This window comes from Rhamphochromis sp. 'chilingali' (assembly GCF_963969265.1).
Source record: "Rhamphochromis sp. 'chilingali' genome assembly, chromosome: 2".
Classification (NCBI taxonomy): Eukaryota; Metazoa; Chordata; class Actinopteri; order Cichliformes; family Cichlidae; genus Rhamphochromis; species Rhamphochromis sp. 'chilingali'.
Genome location: NC_137930.1, coordinates 23,544,160 through 23,562,770, shown reverse-complemented (window position 1 = coordinate 23,562,770; position 18,611 = coordinate 23,544,160). Strand labels below are relative to the sequence as shown.

Sequence of the window (18,611 nt, the reverse complement as noted above, 5' to 3'; positions counted from 1 at the left end):
GTAGCTTTGCTGTCTTTAAGCTGGTTGGACATCTCCTTTAGTTCCACGCTCTTTTGCTTGTTTTCCTTAATTAGGAAGACAATCTGCTCTCGGGCTTGTCCAAACTTGATTCCCCAACCCTCATTAATAATATTTATGTCGGGCTGGCGTTTTTGTCTTTCATCCAGGCTTTTATATTTCACTTCCATCTGTCTACACTTCTCCTCCAGTTGAAGTTTCTCTTCTTCAATCTGTTGAATTTTATTCTGGAGATGGTAGTTTTCCTTCCTACTGTCATGTAATGCCCTTTGGACGGCTAAGAGGTCACTTGGCTGGCCACGACAGGAAGGAGAAGCGGCGTAATCTTTTTGCCTTGGTTGGTGTCTTGTTGGATACATGTTGAAGGTTGTACACGACAACAACGAAAAGGTTTCCAAAAGTTTCTGTGGTGAACGCGTGAAGGCTGCAAACACAAATGCTGCGAGGACACGAACTAAAAAACTGCTGTGTGTCACCCCTGTTTAAGGACAAACTTCAAAGGATCAAAGTGTAGTGACATCATAACTCCGTGAGCCAATGAGATTGTCATGTGACATTTTGGAATGGAGATATTTTTTTTTAAACCGTTTTCAAATTTAACTTAATATTTGACTGTTTCTTAACTGACCTGTTTAGCTGATTAAGAAATGAATTGAAACGAGCATCACTAACGTTATATAACAGACAACAGAAAAAAACAGGTTTTTTTTCTAAGTAATAGAGGTATAATACATTTTTTTAAATTTAAAAAAAAAAATTATCCTACTTTTTATAAGAGGGAACATTATTTAAAGAATATGTATTTAATTGGAAAACTCTCTATTCATCTAAAGGCTATAACAAAAAAGGTGAACTTCCTGCTCAAAAATGAAATGACCAAAATAAATGGAGCATTTCTCTGCAATTACAAACTCTGTGTAAACAATCTTGGTTTCAAAATAAGGCTAATGCTTGTGAGATGTCATCACAGGTGTAAATATTACTGCAGATGTTACTATGTCAAAGTTTCACAACTGTCTTATGTTTATTTATGTAGGCAAGACCTACTTTTCACTTCTTTGCTTTGCTATATGTTCTTGAGTGTATTAGTTTGCCAGCAGCACGAACATGTACTAGTGTCAATAATAATAGTACGGTGGATTAGAAAACCTGCTCACAAGTTGAATAAACACCCAGGATTGTTGCAGAATTTTCATTCAAAACCAATATTTGAGTCAAAATGAGAAAGTTGTTTGTGCTGTCTGATGAAGAAGAAGCAAAATAAAGTGCAGTTTTGATGTAGATGATGTTGTATACAAACTAGAAGAGGAAGATAGTAGGATCTCTGTATCATGCTTTGTCACTTTGTACCATGTAATTCTTTCTATTTCCACCAGGGGGTGTTTTCAGAAGTGGTAGGTGGTAAAAGAAGAGGTCAGCAGGAAGATGGCGAAGAGCGACCAAAGACCAAGAAAAAGAGGCAGTCAGGCAAAGATGAAGAGTATTATATCCCTTACAGACCTAAAGACTTTGACTCTGAGAGAGGGTGAGGCATTAAACTGTTGCATCTGTTTCTTTAAAAAATGTGAATGGCTTTGTGTTTTATGCTGTTTTGTCCTGTGTTATGCGTCGACAGGTTGAGTCTCGGTGGAGAGGGCAGTGCTTTTGAACAGCAGGCCTCTTCAGCTGTCCTTGATCTCATGGGAGATGAAGGCGATCGCCTTAACCAGCAGAAGAAAATGATGAAATGGTACAAATTTCCCTATGTTTGACTCAGTATCCACCAAATGGTCATTTCAAACTATAATTTAAAGTCTTTTTTCCCCCTTCTTTTTTTAGGGACCGTAAGAGGAAGCGTTTTGTGAGAGAAACGGGAAAAGAAGACCAGAAGAAGAAGATCAAAACAGACAGCGGTCAGGTTATCAGTAACAAGAAGAACAGGAAGAACTTGTATCCTTCCAACAAAAAGCTTCTCTGTGTGCTGCTCTCAATGACCCTCTTCTCTACTCCTATGACAATATTAAGCTGTACTGTGAAGATGTTGTATCACTTGACAACATGTCAGTTATGAGGAGTGGAAGAAAAAATACAAGATTGATGATACAGGATCTGGATCAGATGGAGAAACAGGCGGAGGAGGCAGGAAGCCAGCAAGAGGTAGGAAGGCATCAAAATGAATAGCACAAACATGTTAAATATAGACCATCAGCCACCATGTTTTAACTCAACTCTAAAGGTAAATACTTCAAGTCCCTCTTCCAGCCTTGCGAGCTATAACCTCCAACCTCTTTGTTGTGTCGTGCCTCTCCCAGGTCGTGGCCGTGGCCGACGAGGTCCAAACGTACAGAGCTCCGGTGACCACAAAGCACGCTCGGAGCTGAAAACAAAGGATCAGATCATGAAGCAGCGCAAGAAAAAGCAGAAGCACCAGTTCCTGCAGGGCGGGGGGATGAGGAAGCTCCGCTCCAAGAACAAAAAGTGGCTCGGAGAAGTTAAAAAGTCAGGTTTTGGAAGGGGTGGCCATAAGAAAGGCAAGCTGAGGAAGAAACTGTGAGGAGGACAGAGGGTTGATGGTGTGGAGGACATCACGAGGAACTGGATGATAAGCATCAGAATCATCTGAGATCATCACCAAAGATTTTCCTGGTGCTTTGTGTGACTGTAGATTAAGGAGAAAATGATTTGTGCATCTTTACACTGCAGAAATGCACGTCACTTCTTCCTTGATGGCCTGCTGAACTCTGCGTTTGCCACAGAGTGATGTTTAATTATGATCCACTAACCTGGATTTACTACTTGTAAGCATGTTGGCTGTCTAATAAAAGTGTTTTGGAGTACTGAAATATGTCTTATCAAAATGGTAAAATACAGATATTAAATATTGTGTGCTTAATTTGCAGTTAGTTTCAAAAATCGTCTCGCCCATCTTTTCTTAAAATAAGAGGTGCTCTATAAAAATGACATTAAATTCTGTAAACGTGCTCTATTTGCAATTATTTATCATTACTGTTGTCCAAGTGGTCTCATTTCAAAGTTGAAAGCGAGCATCGGAACGGGCAAGAAAGGCGACTTTTAATTGACTTTGAATGTGTTGTGGTTACTGATATCAGATGGGCTGGGTTGAGAAACTGGCTTAGAATTCCTCTTGCCTTCAGCATGGCCACGCCCCTCTGACTTCTGCAATCAACAAGGCATTTTTACCCAGGGAAATGTTTATTTCGCTTTTCAGTTTGGACTGTTCTCTGTAAATTCCTGAGAAAATTTGAGAAGATCAGGAGTGTCTGAAAAACGTAAAACAGTCCATCTGTCACCAACAGCAATGCTGCCTTCAAAGTCACTTAAATCAACTTTTTTTTTCTGGCATGTGATTGGCTGTTTAGATATTTGCATTCAGAAGCAGCTGAATAGGTTAGTGGATAGTGGGTCTGTATTGTGTTATTGTATATTGTTTTTTCCAGTTATTGCTCTGGTATAGAAGTTTTTTTTCTTTAAGTAATTTAGTAATTCTAACATCTCCGCTTATGTGAAGTGTAGACCTAATAGTAAACATCATTTACATGTCCAGTTTTCAAATATTTTTAATCTTGTCTGGTAAAGTTTTCTTTTTTTTGTAATTCACTTACATTTAGGGAAGGAAAGTTTGAAGAAAGGAAATTTGACGTGTATGTTCTAAGATAACGGTGACATTGACGACCTTTATTATAACTGTATTGGGCATGTTCACTTAACCAACAAAAATAACAAACCAACAAAATAAGAAAGAGAATTAATGTTTTATAAAAAGAAACAATGACCAAGCCATCAGTTACTTTATATGCCTACAATATCCACATCCCGTTCCCAAAAAGTCAGTGGTCTCCTGTCTGAATGACTACCGTCCTGTTGCACTGACATCCGTCATCATGAAGTGCCTGGAGCGGCTGGTCAAAGGTCACATCTGCTCCTCCCTCCCTGACACACTGGACCCTCTTCAGTTTGCCTATCGGACAAACAGAGCCACAGAGGATGCCATCGCCCTGGCAACGCACACCACCCTCACTCACCTGGAGAAAGGGAATACATATGCAAGGATGCTCTTCATCGACTACAGCTCGGCATTTAACACCATCATCCCCTCAAAACTTGCCACGGAGCTCGTCGACCTTGGGCTGGAAACACCTATCTGCAGATGGATTCTAAACTTCCTCACAAACAGGCCCCAGGTGGTGAAAGTTGGTAAGCACACCTCCTCACCACTCATCCTAAACACAGGTACGCCACAGGGTTGTGTGCTTAGCCCCCTCCTATATTCCCTGACTGTGTTGCTAAACACGAGTCCAACATCATCATCAAGTTTGCGGATGACACAACCATCATAAGCCTCATCACAGGCAATGATGAGACGGCCTATAGAGAGGAGGTGATGGCACTGTACGAGTGGTGTCTGGAAAATAACCTGACTCTCAACATCAGCAAAACTAGAGAAATGATAGTGGACTACCGGAAACGACCAGTCAGAGAACACCAGCCCAGCCACATCAACGGTGTCAAGGTCGAAAGGGTCAGCAGCTTCAAGTTCCTTGGAGTCAACATCACAGAGGACTTTTCCTGGACCCTTCACACAGACACTGCTATCAGGAAAGCTCGCCAGCGGCTTTATTTCCTGAGGAGGCTGAGGAAGTTTGGCATGAACGCCAACATCACCTCAAATTTTTACAGGTGTGCAATTGAGAGCTTGCTGACCAGCTGCATCACAGTTTGGTACAAAAGCTGCTCTGCCAGCAGCCGTAAATCACTACAGAGGGTGGTGAAGACAGCAGAGCACATCACTGGCACGAGGCTTCCTGCCATTCAGGACATTTATCTTCAGCGATGCCTCCGTAAAGCACACAGCATCATCAAGGACCACAGCCACCCAGCACATCAGCTGGCGTTACAGACGTTACAGGAGCCTGTCTGCTCGGACTACAAGACTACAAAACAGTTTTTACCACCAAGCCATACGACACCTCAACCACAACACTTAAACCCACACAACACAGTCCACAGGACGCACTCAGAAGCTACCCTACAGCTTCACAAGTACTCTGTTTAATCTGCACTGGTCACTCCACTTTATTGTTATTGACATTTATATTTAAAAGTGCAATACTGTGATTTTCTGCTGCTCATTCCTGTGCAATATCCCATCTGCCCTCCCGTCATATTTCTTTTCAAGATTTTCTTATTTAATCACTAGTGTACATATATTTATATTTATAGATACATATATATTTAGTCATCTTTTCTCTTTTACCACGTCTCTCTAATATTTTGCTCCTTACTATTTTTCTATTTTTTTTATTATTTTATTATATTTTCTTATACTGTACCATGCTGCTGAGTGACTGCTGCTCGTCAAACACATTTCATTGCAATGTTGACCCTGTGCTAACTTGCATATGACAAATAAAACTGAAAACTGAACTAAAACGGATTTATTTTTATTAATAAAATTGGAAATGTAAGATATTACTAGATAAATTTACAAAAGAAATTTTAACAGTGTGGATTTTAGTATCTGCTTTTTCTCTATTATTTATTGTATATATATTTTTTTACATTAAGTCAATTGATTAAAAAAAGGTTTATTTTTTCAATTTCTCTATTGTCCCACAAGGGGAAATTAGTTTAGCAGCAGGATATAAATAAACAGAACAATACTATAAAATAATAATGACAATAATAGTGATAGAAAGTCCAAGGACAGTTATTTGCCATTGAGGAGACAAGATGCAGTGGGGATAAAAGAGACCTGGAGTCTTTTAGTCTTCCTCACAGGTACGCTAAAACGGCGGCCGGAAGGCAACAACTCAAACTCACTGTGAAGTGGATGGTTCAAACAATTAATAATAGAATGAGCCTTTCTAAGCACATTTCTATTGTAAATGGCCAAAAGTCCATCTTGCCAGCGCCCTGAAATTTTGCTAACAGTTTTTACCAGAAGTCCCAACCGATTCTTATTCTTCACCGTCAGGTTACCAAACCAGGCAGCGATACAAAAAGACATCACAGATTCGATAAAACGTCTATAAAACAAAGACAACATCTCAGATGAGACATTAAAAGATCTCATTTTCCTTAAAAAGAACAATCTTTGTTGAACTTTTTTAGTAGTGGCTTCAGCATGAGATTCAAAACACAGTTTATGGTCAAGTACCACACCTAGATATTTATAACTCTCAACGATCCCAATATCAGCAGTTTTAATGATAGTGGGTGATGAGCTATAAAAGGACTTCTTAAAATCAGTAATCATGTCTTTAGTTTTTGACACATTAAGTGAAAGGAAGGACTCACCACACCAATTCACAAAATCATCTACAACCTGTCCATGGCCTGACTCGTCCCCCACTAGAAGGCTGACGATCAGTGTGTCGTCAGCAAACTTCAGGATGTGTCTGTTCGTGAAATTGCTGCGACACTCATTCGTGTACAGAATGGACAGAAGGGGAGAGAGGCAGCAACCCTGGGGTGATCCAGTAGAGGAGAGCACATCAGAAAATACATGATTCACCCTCACGCATTGTGACCTATTAGTCAGAAAGTCTGTCACCCAGCCGACCAGACTAGTGTCAAGCTTGAAATGATTGTAAAGCCTGTCAGCAAGTAAGAGGGGTTGAATTGTATTGAATGAAAGTCAGCAAATAATAATCTTGCATGGGTGTGGGGGGCCTCAAGATGCTTATACAAGAGATGCAGGAGTGTGACAACAACGTCCTCCACACCTCTCCCTGCTCTATAGGCGAACTGCAAGGGGTCAAGATGGTGTTCAACATGCATTAAAATCTCCTTCTTAATTATCTTCTCAAATGACTTCATCACTAAAGAAGTCAGAGCCACAGGCCTATAATCATTCAGCACCTTAGGAGAACTGCCCTTAGCAACAGGAACAATGACAGCATGTTTCCAAATCTTAGGTACTGTCTGTAGCTCTAAAGAAAGTGAGAAGATATGGTGAAAAATCCCACTCAGCTGATCAGTACCTGTCCACAGATGTTGTCAGGTCCAGACTCTTGCTTTTAGTGTGTCTAAAAAGATTAGCTACCCCCCTCTCATCAATACAAATTGATGGGGGAGTGACAGTCTTTTCCCTCAGTGTGCTGGTCTGCCTAGAACAGTCAAAGTTCTCAAAACGAAGGTAAAAACTGTTAAGACTGTCTGCCAGATGTTTGTCAGCGGTAAACCCCTCTAAGGTAATATTACTTTTACCTTTCGTCTGTAGCCCTGCCATTGTTTTCATACCAAGCCAAGCTCCTTTGAGGTTGTTACTGCTGAGTTCTGTCTCAATCTTATTTCTATACCTCATCTTGGCAATCTTTATTGCAGCCCTCACCTCCTTCCTCAATATTCTCATAGTGGGAACGTCTCCCTCGTTAAAAGCAATTTTCCTTTTAAGAATCAGATCCTTAATATCTTTAGAGAGCCACGGTTTGTTATTAGGGAAAGTCTTAAATTCTCTGACTGGAATCACAGAGTCTTTGCTACACACCACATCAGTGAGTTCATCCAAATCAGAAGTGCTCTCTTGAAACAAGGACCAATCAGTGCAATCAAAACACCCCTGAAGGGCAACGCAACTGTCTTTTGTCCAGACATTAGTCCGCTTCACACAGGCCTTCTCCCTCCTAATCACAGATCTGTAAGCAGGGAGGAGATGAATAACATTGTGATCCGAAGAACCTAGCGCAGGTCCGGCCACAGACTTATATGCCCCCTTAATTGGTCCATAACACAAATCCAGCGTTTTGTTATGCCTTGTAGGACAAGTGACATATTGAAAGAAATTGTTCAGTAACTTCTTAAGATTACAAATGTTAAAATCACCAAGAATAAAATTAGGAGCATCCAGTGAGAGAGTCTGCAGATCGTGTACCACTTTAAAAATGGCATCGGCAGCAACTTTAACGTCAGCTTTAGGATGAATGTAAACAACAGTGACAAAAATTTGAGGGAATTCCCTCGGTAAGTAAAAAGGCCTGACAGATACTGACAGGAGCTCGATGTCAGGAAGACACAACCGCTCCCGCACAGTAAAGTTATTACACCAGCCCTGGTTGATATACAAACATACCCTTCCTCCGTGAGATTTGCATGTTACTCCACAGTTCCGATCCAATCTGACAGGGGTCCTAAAGCCGCTGATTTGCAGTGAAGTATCACTGTCCATATCGGTCAGCCATGTCTCGGTAAGTGCCATCAGACAAGCCTCCCTGTATTCCCATAGATGAAGCACATTTCCTTGTAATTCATCCGTTTTGTTCCTAAGAGATTGGACATTGGCCAGAATCATAGAAGGCAGAGGAACACGATTCTTCCTCCGAAGTTTTCTTACACGCTGATGCACGCCACCTTTCTTTCCACGTTTTCTCAAGCGGCGGGGCTTTCCAAAATTAGTCTTTGACCGGGCAAATAAATCCTCACCAAGAATCACATCTGTCCGAGCATTAGAAGAGTCGTACATAGACAAACAGGACCACTGTAATCCAAGTAGTTCCTCGCGTGTATAAGTGATTGTCAGTGAGAGTGAATGACTCCAGGTGAATATCGCCAACAACAATAAAACTAAGGTGTAGAAGTTCTCCATCTCGGCAAAAAAACAAACAAAAAAAACTCATAAAAAGTTAAAACCACGGTTAAGAACAGAGTTAAAACAAAGTTAAAAACAAAAAGAAAAAGCCAGTAAACACCTGCTGCAGGTCGCCACAAGAGCAGCCCATCAGAGCCTCATGAGTGAAAAAAGTCTGCTACATAATAGTATGTAGCAGACTTTTTTCACTCATCAGTGATGCGCTGGCTCTGTCACATGTGAGTGTTTTTTTTTTTACCGTATTTCAATACATCATGTAATTTATTTCCTGCAGAAGATCCAACAGTCAATCATCTGACCAAAGAGACTTCTGTCATTCCTTCAGCTGCTTGGCAGGTGCAAAATATGACCACATGTGCAGCACAAGAAAGAGCAACACAACACAGTCGAAGAGCAGGAGTCCATCTGGATGTGATTACAATGCTCCTGTTGTTTCGGGATGATATGCATACATACCATAAAAAGTTACCCATTTATTCATTGCTGCTGGCTCCTGACTCATGAAGACTTGAGGCTTTCAGTTGTCTGTGTGAAAGCAGCTGAAGATGAAGAACAATAGATTGGTACAAATTAGAGATGGCACGATACCACTTTTTTATGTCTGATACCGATACCGATATCATAAATTTGGATATCTGCCGATACCGATATGAATACGATATAGTGTGTTTTTTAATCAATAAAACGTTTTTTTAATATCTTGCTGCATTTTGTATAAGTTTATACTCAAGTTTAAATAAATAACAACACTAAAGCTATTCTGTTATACCTGTAGGTAAAAAATACACTGCGCCCAAAATATTTCATAGTTCAGCAACACTGATCAATCTAATAAACTTAAACCTACTCCATCCTCCCTATTCTGGTATTTTAAAGAGTACTTAGCAGAAATATTAAGCAACCTAACTAATAGGGTTGCAAACTCCGAGCAAAAAATAAAATAAAAATAGGGAACCACCCTCCACCTCATGATGCTTAATCGATGTAATCAAATTTAATTTGATGCAGGGGGGAAAATGCACAGAAATAAATTATTTTTCAAGAATAATTTAATAGATTCAACATCTTTCTTCAACAGAATTGCAGACTGCACAGATGGTGTCTTCCCAAAGGAAAAGGTATATTAGACTTAACAGTTACTATATACAGTAATGGACTTCTCTATATTTTACATCAGATTAAAACTTTGGGTGTAAGAGTCAGATAATTATTTATTAAAAGCTAGACATTTTAAATGCGAATAAGAAAGAAAAAGTATGTCTTTGTGCCCCCTTTTCCCTGTTCATGCCCTATCGGCCCCCCTGGCTAAACTTTGCTAGATCCGCCCCTGCACAGTTACCAGCCGTCAGCTACGTAGAAAAGGATCCTGGTGTAGAAAGTAATATTAAATAAATTCTAACAACAGCTTATCAAGCTTAATAGTGCTGCTGTTGTTCAGCTGCTGGTTTCCTCTTTCTGGTGAGAAGTTGGCCAAAAACAAAGAAGAGAGACAGACTCACAACAGAAAAGCCGATCAGCTGATCATTAAGCAGTTTCACGATTGAAGTAGCAGCAGGAGAGAGAGAGAGAGGCAGTCGCTCCATATATCTGTTGTTAAGCTTAACATGGGAACACTTTATAGACATTCAGAGATGAACTTGCACACTTGCTTTACTTCTCTCTGGGATAACTTCCTCGGAGATGAAATGCTGGTTTGGTAGCAAGGCTACAAATACACCATCACGTGATGCATACTTCTACGGTTATGAGCCGAGTTACGCCGTGTGGCAAGTTTTGTGGGGTGCTTTTTTGATATTTAATGGATCGATTACATTTTTTATTTCTCACCGATATCTGATCCAGTAATTTGGGTCAGTATCGGACTGATACCGATACGTAATATCGGATCGGTCCATCTCGGCTAGTGACACTCGGCTAGTGGACAAATTCAGCAAGCAGAGAGAAGACCGAGCTGCAGAAAGCAGGCTGCAGCAGCCAACCAACCCCACCACTACTGCTGACTGCGACATTACAGAAAAGGTTGAGAGTGATTTAAAAGTAAGCATGGGTGAAGTATTGCTTCTTTCTTTCTTCCCTGGATTGCTGTAGTTGCAGGTTTACATCAGTTTCATTAAGGATTAAGCACACATTGAACTCCAGGAAATCATAAATGAAAGTGTGGATATTACCTGTCCACAGATTCATGGTGACTAACTGCTCTTTTAACTGTTTGGTGACTTTGCTTTGTTTGGCGATTGTAGAAATGGTTTACATGAGCTTATAGCTGAGATTCAGAGGTTTCTGCAGCACTTATATTTCTGACCTCTTGTTATAACCGATTAAATGCGATCTCCTCCCTTTTGCCCCCATTTTTGGTGGTGTGGGTGCAAATGATCAGGCATGACATTCTCAAAATAAATCAGATAAGATACTGCAAATAATTATTTCTGCATTTGTGCGATTGAAATGAATTGAAAATGTGTATGCAATGATACAGTTTTAAAGATTTGGCCTAAATAATTTTTCGAGTGAATGAGCCTAAACATGATGACCTAACCAGTGACACCGTGTCACCGGTGACACACACACACACACACACACACACACACACACACACACACACACACACACACACACACACACACACACACACACACACACACACACACAAATGTATGACTTTGCCGGTTTCAGCTGAAACAATTTCAGTGTTTCAAACCATGTTCCAGGATTTTTCCTTCACCATTTATGAGGTTTCAAGAAGAAGATAAACGACAGATATGAATGTTTGAAAAGGTTATAGATGAAAAGATTCGATGAAAAATACTCAAAGGATAAATTCAATTGTTTATTGTTTTATGAATAAGTTGAAAAAGAAAAAGTTAAACAAGTAAATAATGAAACAAGGTAAAATGAAGTAAGAACAAAACATTAACAAGTAAATAATGAAACAAGGTAAAATGAAGTAAGAACAAAACGTTAACAAGTAAATAACAAAACAAGGTAAAATGAAGTAAGAACAAAACGTTAACAAGTAAATAATGAAACAAGGTAAAATGAAGTAAGAACAAAACGTTAACAAGTAAATAATGAAACAAGGTAAAATGAAGTAAGAACGAAACGTTAACAAGTAAATAATGAAACAAGGTAAAATGAAGTAAGAACAAAACGTTAACAAGTAAATAATGAAACAAGGTAAAATGAAGTAAGAACAAAACGTTAACAAGTAAATAATGAAACAAGGTAAAATGAAGTAAGAACAAAACGTTAACAAGTAAATAATGAAACAAGGTAAAATGAAGTAAGAACAAAACGTTAACAAGTAAATAATGAAACAAGGTAAAATGAAGTAAGAACAAAACGTCAACAAGTAAATAATGAAACAAGGTAAAATGAAGTAAGCACAAAAAGTTAAGTAAATAATGAAACAAGGTAAAATGAAGTAAGAACAAAAAGTTAAGTAAATATTGAAACAAGGTAGAGGAGAGAAAACCCCAACAATCCCCTCTGAGCACGCACTAGGCGACAGTGGGGAGGAAAAACTGCCTTTAAACGGGCAGAAACCTCCGGCAGAACCAGGCTCAGGAGGGGACAGTCAACTGCCGGGACTGGTTGGGGTGGTGAACAGAGGTGGAGCAAGACGAGGCTACACCTGCTGAGGAAGCAGTAGAGTTCCTCCTCCAGGGCCAGCGGAAGCGTTTGTTCTTCTTTTTCATGCAGTTTTCTACAAGAGCTTTTTTTTCCAGGATGAGGGTTCTCAACTCATCGATGGTTTCTACGTTTTGTTTCTCAAGCTTCTTGCACGTTTTCTCCACCTCTTCCAAGGTTGCTTGTTTTTCTTCAAGCTTTTCCCTGAGCTCTTTGGATGTTTCCTCCTGCATTATCTTGTCCTTGTGCATGTCTGCGTTTCTCTGTTGTACTTCTTTGTACATGTCTTGTAGCTCCTCATTTCTTCTGTGGATATCTTGGAGCGTACGCTGCAGGTCGTCATGTATGTTGTCTTGTTCTTGCTTTTGCGCCTGCATTTCAGTGTGTTTGCGCTTCAAGTTGTTGTATTCCAACAATATCCCCTTAGTGAGCTCGGAGTTGTTTCTCGCCATTTGCTCCATCCTTTTCTGCATGTGCGAGCATTGTTTGTCCAGTTTTTCTTTTTCCCCTTCTAGTTGCTTTTTCTCTTGAAGAAGGTCTTTGTTTTGGCGCAGAGTATCATCCACCTTCTCTTTCAGCATTCTGTATTTTTCCTCCGTGACTTTGAGTTTGTGCTCCATGTCTCTTTGCTTTTTCTCCTGTTCTTCCTTCTGTTGGAGGATTTCTTTATTTTTTTTCACAGCTTCATCGAAGTTTGTTTGGAGCAGCCGATTCATTTGGTCCATATATTGGAGATCCCATTCTGTCTTCTCAACAGTAGCTTTGCTGTCTTTAAGCTGGTTGGACATCTCCTTTAGTTCCACGCTCTTTTGCTTGTTTTCCTTAATTAGGAAGACAATCTGCTCTCGGGCTTGTCCAAACTTGATTCCCCAACCCTCATTAATAATATTTATGTCGGGCTGGCGTTTTTGTCTTTCATCCAGGCTTTTATATTTCACTTCCATCTGTCTACACTTCTCCTCCAGTTGAAGTTTCTCTTCTTCAATCTGTTGAATTTTATTCTGGAGATGGTAGTTTTCCTTCCTACTGTCATGTAATGCCCTTTGGACGGCTAAGAGGTCACTTGGCTGGCCACGACAGGAAGGAGAAGCGGCGTAATCTTTTTGCCTTGGTTGGTGTCTTGTTGGATACATGTTGAAGGTTGTACACGACAACAACGAAAAGGTTTCCAAAAGTTTCTGTGGTGAACGCGTGAAGGCTGCAAACACAAATGCTGCGAGGACACGAACTAAAAAACTGCTGTGTGTCACCCCTGTTTAAGGACAAACTTCAAAGGATCAAAGTGTAGTGACATCATAACTCCGTGAGCCAATGAGATTGTCATGTGACATTTTGGAATGGAGATATTTTTTTTTAAACCGTTTTCAAATTTAACTTAATATTTGACTGTTTCTTAACTGACCTGTTTAGCTGATTAAGAAATGAATTGAAACGAGCATCACTAACGTTATATAACAGACAACAGAAAAAAACAGGTTTTTTTTCTAAGTAATAGAGGTATAATACATTTTTTTAAATTTAAAAAAAAAAATTATCCTACTTTTTATAAGAGGGAACATTATTTAAAGAATATGTATTTAATTGGAAAACTCTCTATTCATCTAAAGGCTATAACAAAAAAGGTGAACTTCCTGCTCAAAAATGAAATGACCAAAATAAATGGAGCATTTCTCTGCAATTACAAACTCTGTGTAAACAATCTTGGTTTCAAAATAAGGCTAATGCTTGTGAGATGTCATCACAGGTGTAAATATTACTGCAGATGTTACTATGTCAAAGTTTCACAACTGTCTTATGTTTATTTATGTAGGCAAGACCTACTTTTCACTTCTTTGCTTTGCTATATGTTCTTGAGTGTATTAGTTTGCCAGCAGCACGAACATGTACTAGTGTCAATAATAATAGTACGGTGGATTAGAAAACCTGCTCACAAGTTGAATAAACACCCAGGATTGTTGCAGAATTTTCATTCAAAACCAATATTTGAGTCAAAATGAGAAAGTTGTTTGTGCTGTCTGATGAAGAAGAAGCAAAATAAAGTGCAGTTTTGATGTAGATGATGTTGTATACAAACTAGAAGAGGAAGATAGTAGGATCTCTGTATCATGCTTTGTCACTTTGTACCATGTAATTCTTTCTATTTCCACCAGGGGGTGTTTTCAGAAGTGGTAGGTGGTAAAAGAAGAGGTCAGCAGGAAGATGGCGAAGAGCGACCAAAGACCAAGAAAAAGAGGCAGTCAGGCAAAGATGAAGAGTATTATATCCCTTACAGACCTAAAGACTTTGACTCTGAGAGAGGGTGAGGCATTAAACTGTTGCATCTGTTTCTTTAAAAAATGTGAATGGCTTTGTGTTTTATGCTGTTTTGTCCTGTGTTATGCGTCGACAGGTTGAGTCTCGGTGGAGAGGGCAGTGCTTTTGAACAGCAGGCCTCTTCAGCTGTCCTTGATCTCATGGGAGATGAAGGCGATCGCCTTAACCAGCAGAAGAAAATGATGAAATGGTACAAATTTCCCTATGTTTGACTCAGTATCCACCAAATGGTCATTTCAAACTATAATTTAAAGTCTTTTTTCCCCCTTCTTTTTTTAGGGACCGTAAGAGGAAGCGTTTTGTGAGAGAAACGGGAAAAGAAGACCAGAAGAAGAAGATCAAAACAGACAGCGGTCAGGTTATCAGTAACAAGAAGAACAGGAAGAACTTGTATCCTTCCAACAAAAAGCTTCTCTGTGTGCTGCTCTCAATGACCCTCTTCTCTACTCCTATGACAATATTAAGCTGTACTGTGAAGATGTTGTATCACTTGACAACATGTCAGTTATGAGGAGTGGAAGAAAAAATACAAGATTGATGATACAGGATCTGGATCAGATGGAGAAACAGGCGGAGGAGGCAGGAAGCCAGCAAGAGGTAGGAAGGCATCAAAATGAATAGCACAAACATGTTAAATATAGACCATCAGCCACCATGTTTTAACTCAACTCTAAAGGTAAATACTTCAAGTCCCTCTTCCAGCCTTGCGAGCTATAACCTCCAACCTCTTTGTTGTGTCGTGCCTCTCCCAGGTCGTGGCCGTGGCCGACGAGGTCCAAACGTACAGAGCTCCGGTGACCACAAAGCACGCTCGGAGCTGAAAACAAAGGATCAGATCATGAAGCAGCGCAAGAAAAAGCAGAAGCACCAGTTCCTGCAGGGCGGGGGGATGAGGAAGCTCCGCTCCAAGAACAAAAAGTGGCTCGGAGAAGTTAAAAAGTCAGGTTTTGGAAGGGGTGGCCATAAGAAAGGCAAGCTGAGGAAGAAACTGTGAGGAGGACAGAGGGTTGATGGTGTGGAGGACATCACGAGGAACTGGATGATAAGCATCAGAATCATCTGAGATCATCACCAAAGATTTTCCTGGTGCTTTGTGTGACTGTAGATTAAGGAGAAAATGATTTGTGCATCTTTACACTGCAGAAATGCACGTCACTTCTTCCTTGATGGCCTGCTGAACTCTGCGTTTGCCACAGAGTGATGTTTAATTATGATCCACTAACCTGGATTTACTACTTGTAAGCATGTTGGCTGTCTAATAAAAGTGTTTTGGAGTACTGAAATATGTCTTATCAAAATGGTAAAATACAGATATTAAATATTGTGTGCTTAATTTGCAGTTAGTTTCAAAAATCGTCTCGCCCATCTTTTCTTAAAATAAGAGGTGCTCTATAAAAATGACATTAAATTCTGTAAACGTGCTCTATTTGCAATTATTTATCATTACTGTTGTCCAAGTGGTCTCATTTCAAAGTTGAAAGCGAGCATCGGAACGGGCAAGAAAGGCGACTTTTAATTGACTTTGAATGTGTTGTGGTTACTGATATCAGATGGGCTGGGTTGAGAAACTGGCTTAGAATTCCTCTTGCCTTCAGCATGGCCACGCCCCTCTGACTTCTGCAATCAACAAGGCATTTTTACCCAGGGAAATGTTTATTTCGCTTTTCAGTTTGGACTGTTCTCTGTAAATTCCTGAGAAAATTTGAGAAGATCAGGAGTGTCTGAAAAACGTAAAACAGTCCATCTGTCACCAACAGCAATGCTGCCTTCAAAGTCACTTAAATCAACTTTTTTTTTCTGGCATGTGATTGGCTGTTTAGATATTTGCATTCAGAAGCAGCTGAATAGGTTAGTGGATAGTGGGTCTGTATTGTGTTATTGTATATTGTTTTTTCCAGTTATTGCTCTGGTATAGAAGTTTTTTTTCTTTAAGTAATTTAGTAATTCTAACATCTCCGCTTATGTGAAGTGTAGACCTAATAGTAAACATCATTTACATGTCCAGTTTTCAAATATTTTTAATCTTGTCTGGTAAAGTTTTCTTTTTTTTGTAATTCACTTACATTTAGGGAAGGAAAGTTTGAAGAAAGGAAATTTGACGTGTATGTTCTAAGATAACGGTGACATTGACGACCTTTATTATAACTGTATTGGGCATGTTCACTTAACCAACAAAAATAACAAACCAACAAAATAAGAAAGAGAATTAATGTTTTATAAAAAGAAACAATGACCAAGCCATCAGTTACTTTATATGCCTACAATATCCACATCCCGTTCCCAAAAAGTCAGTGGTCTCCTGTCTGAATGACTACCGTCCTGTTGCACTGACATCCGTCATCATGAAGTGCCTGGAGCGGCTGGTCAAAGGTCACATCTGCTCCTCCCTCCCTGACACACTGGACCCTCTTCAGTTTGCCTATCGGACAAACAGAGCCACAGAGGATGCCATCGCCCTGGCAACGCACACCACCCTCACTCACCTGGAGAAAGGGAATACATATGCAAGGATGCTCTTCATCGACTACAGCTCGGCATTTAACACCATCATCCCCTCAAAACTTGCCACGGAGCTCGTCGACCTTGGGCTGGAAACACCTATCTGCAGATGGATTCTAAACTTCCTCACAAACAGGCCCCAGGTGGTGAAAGTTGGTAAGCACACCTCCTCACCACTCATCCTAAACACAGGTACGCCACAGGGTTGTGTGCTTAGCCCCCTCCTATATTCCCTGACTGTGTTGCTAAACACGAGTCCAACATCATCATCAAGTTTGCGGATGACACAACCATCATAAGCCTCATCACAGGCAATGATGAGACGGCCTATAGAGAGGAGGTGATGGCACTGTACGAGTGGTGTCTGGAAAATAACCTGACTCTCAACATCAGCAAAACTAGAGAAATGATAGTGGACTACCGGAAACGACCAGTCAGAGAACACCAGCCCAGCCACATCAACGGTGTCAAGGTCGAAAGGGTCAGCAGCTTCAAGTTCCTTGGAGTCAACATCACAGAGGACTTTTCCTGGACCCTTCACACAGACACTGCTATCAGGAAAGCTCGCCAGCGGCTTTATTTCCTGAGGAGGCTGAGGAAGTTTGGCATGAACGCCAACATCACCTCAAATTTTTACAGGTGTGCAATTGAGAGCTTGCTGACCAGCTGCATCACAGTTTGGTACAAAAGCTGCTCTGCCAGCAGCCGTAAATCACTACAGAGGGTGGTGAAGACAGCAGAGCACATCACTGGCACGAGGCTTCCTGCCATTCAGGACATTTATCTTCAGCGATGCCTCCGTAAAGCACACAGCATCATCAAGGACCACAGCCACCCAGCACATCAGCTGGCGTTACAGACGTTACAGGAGCCTGTCTGCTCGGACTACAAGACTACAAAACAGTTTTTACCACCAAGCCATACGACACCTCAACCACAACACTTAAACCCACACAACACAGTCCACAGGACGCACTCAGAAGCTACCCTACAGCTTCACAAGTACTCTGTTTAATCTGCACTGGTCACTCCACTTTATTGTTATTGATATTTATATTTAAAAGTGCAATACTGTGATTTTCTGCTGCTCATTCCTGTGCAATATCCCATCTGCCCTCCCGTCATATTTCTTTTCAAGATTTTCTTATTTAATCACTAGTGTACATATATTTATATTTATAGATACATATATATTTAGTCATCTTTTCTCTTTTACCACGTCTCTCTAATATTTTGCTCCTTACTATTTTTCTATTTTTTTTATTATTTTATTATATTTTCTTATACTGTACCATGCTGCTGAGTGACTGCTGCTCGTCAAACACATTTCATTGCAATGTTGACCCTGTGCTAACTTGCATATGACAAATAAAACTGAAAACTGAACTAAAACGGATTTATTTTTATTAATAAAATTGGAAATGTAAGATATTACTAGATAAATTTACAAAAGAAATTTTAACAGTGTGGATTTTAGTATCTGCTTTTTCTCTATTATTTATTGTATATATATTTTTTTACATTAAGTCAATTGATTAAAAAAAGGTTTATTTTTTCAATTTCTCTA

General features: G+C 39.9%; 1 protein-coding gene across 3 annotated transcripts; it reads left to right on the top strand.

Moving 5' to 3' along the window:
• The first annotated feature begins 14,216 nt into the window (after nt 1-14,216).
• LOC308384437 (uncharacterized protein) lies at nt 14,217-18,425 on the top strand. Of its 3 annotated transcripts, XM_080863004.1 has the most exons (3): nt 14,218-14,735; nt 14,825-14,935; nt 15,051-18,425. In XM_080863004.1, the coding sequence occupies exon 3, from the start codon at nt 17,388-17,390 to the stop codon at nt 18,057-18,059; it is 672 nt and encodes a 223-aa protein (XP_080719130.1). In that variant the 5' UTR covers nt 14,218-14,735; nt 14,825-14,935; nt 15,051-17,387; the 3' UTR covers nt 18,060-18,425. The 3 variants fall into 3 exon arrangements, with proteins under 3 accessions (XP_080719129.1, XP_080719130.1, XP_080719128.1); XM_080863003.1 differs by having other exon boundaries at nt 14,217-14,735; nt 14,825-18,425; XM_080863002.1 differs by having other exon boundaries at nt 14,218-14,935.
• The last annotated feature ends 186 nt before the right edge of the window (nt 18,426-18,611 follow it).

Coding starts and splice junctions, on each gene's coding strand:
- LOC308384437 (XM_080863003.1), top strand. CDS start 17,388: ATGGCACTGTACGAGTGGTGTCTGGAAAATAACCTGACTCTCAACATC.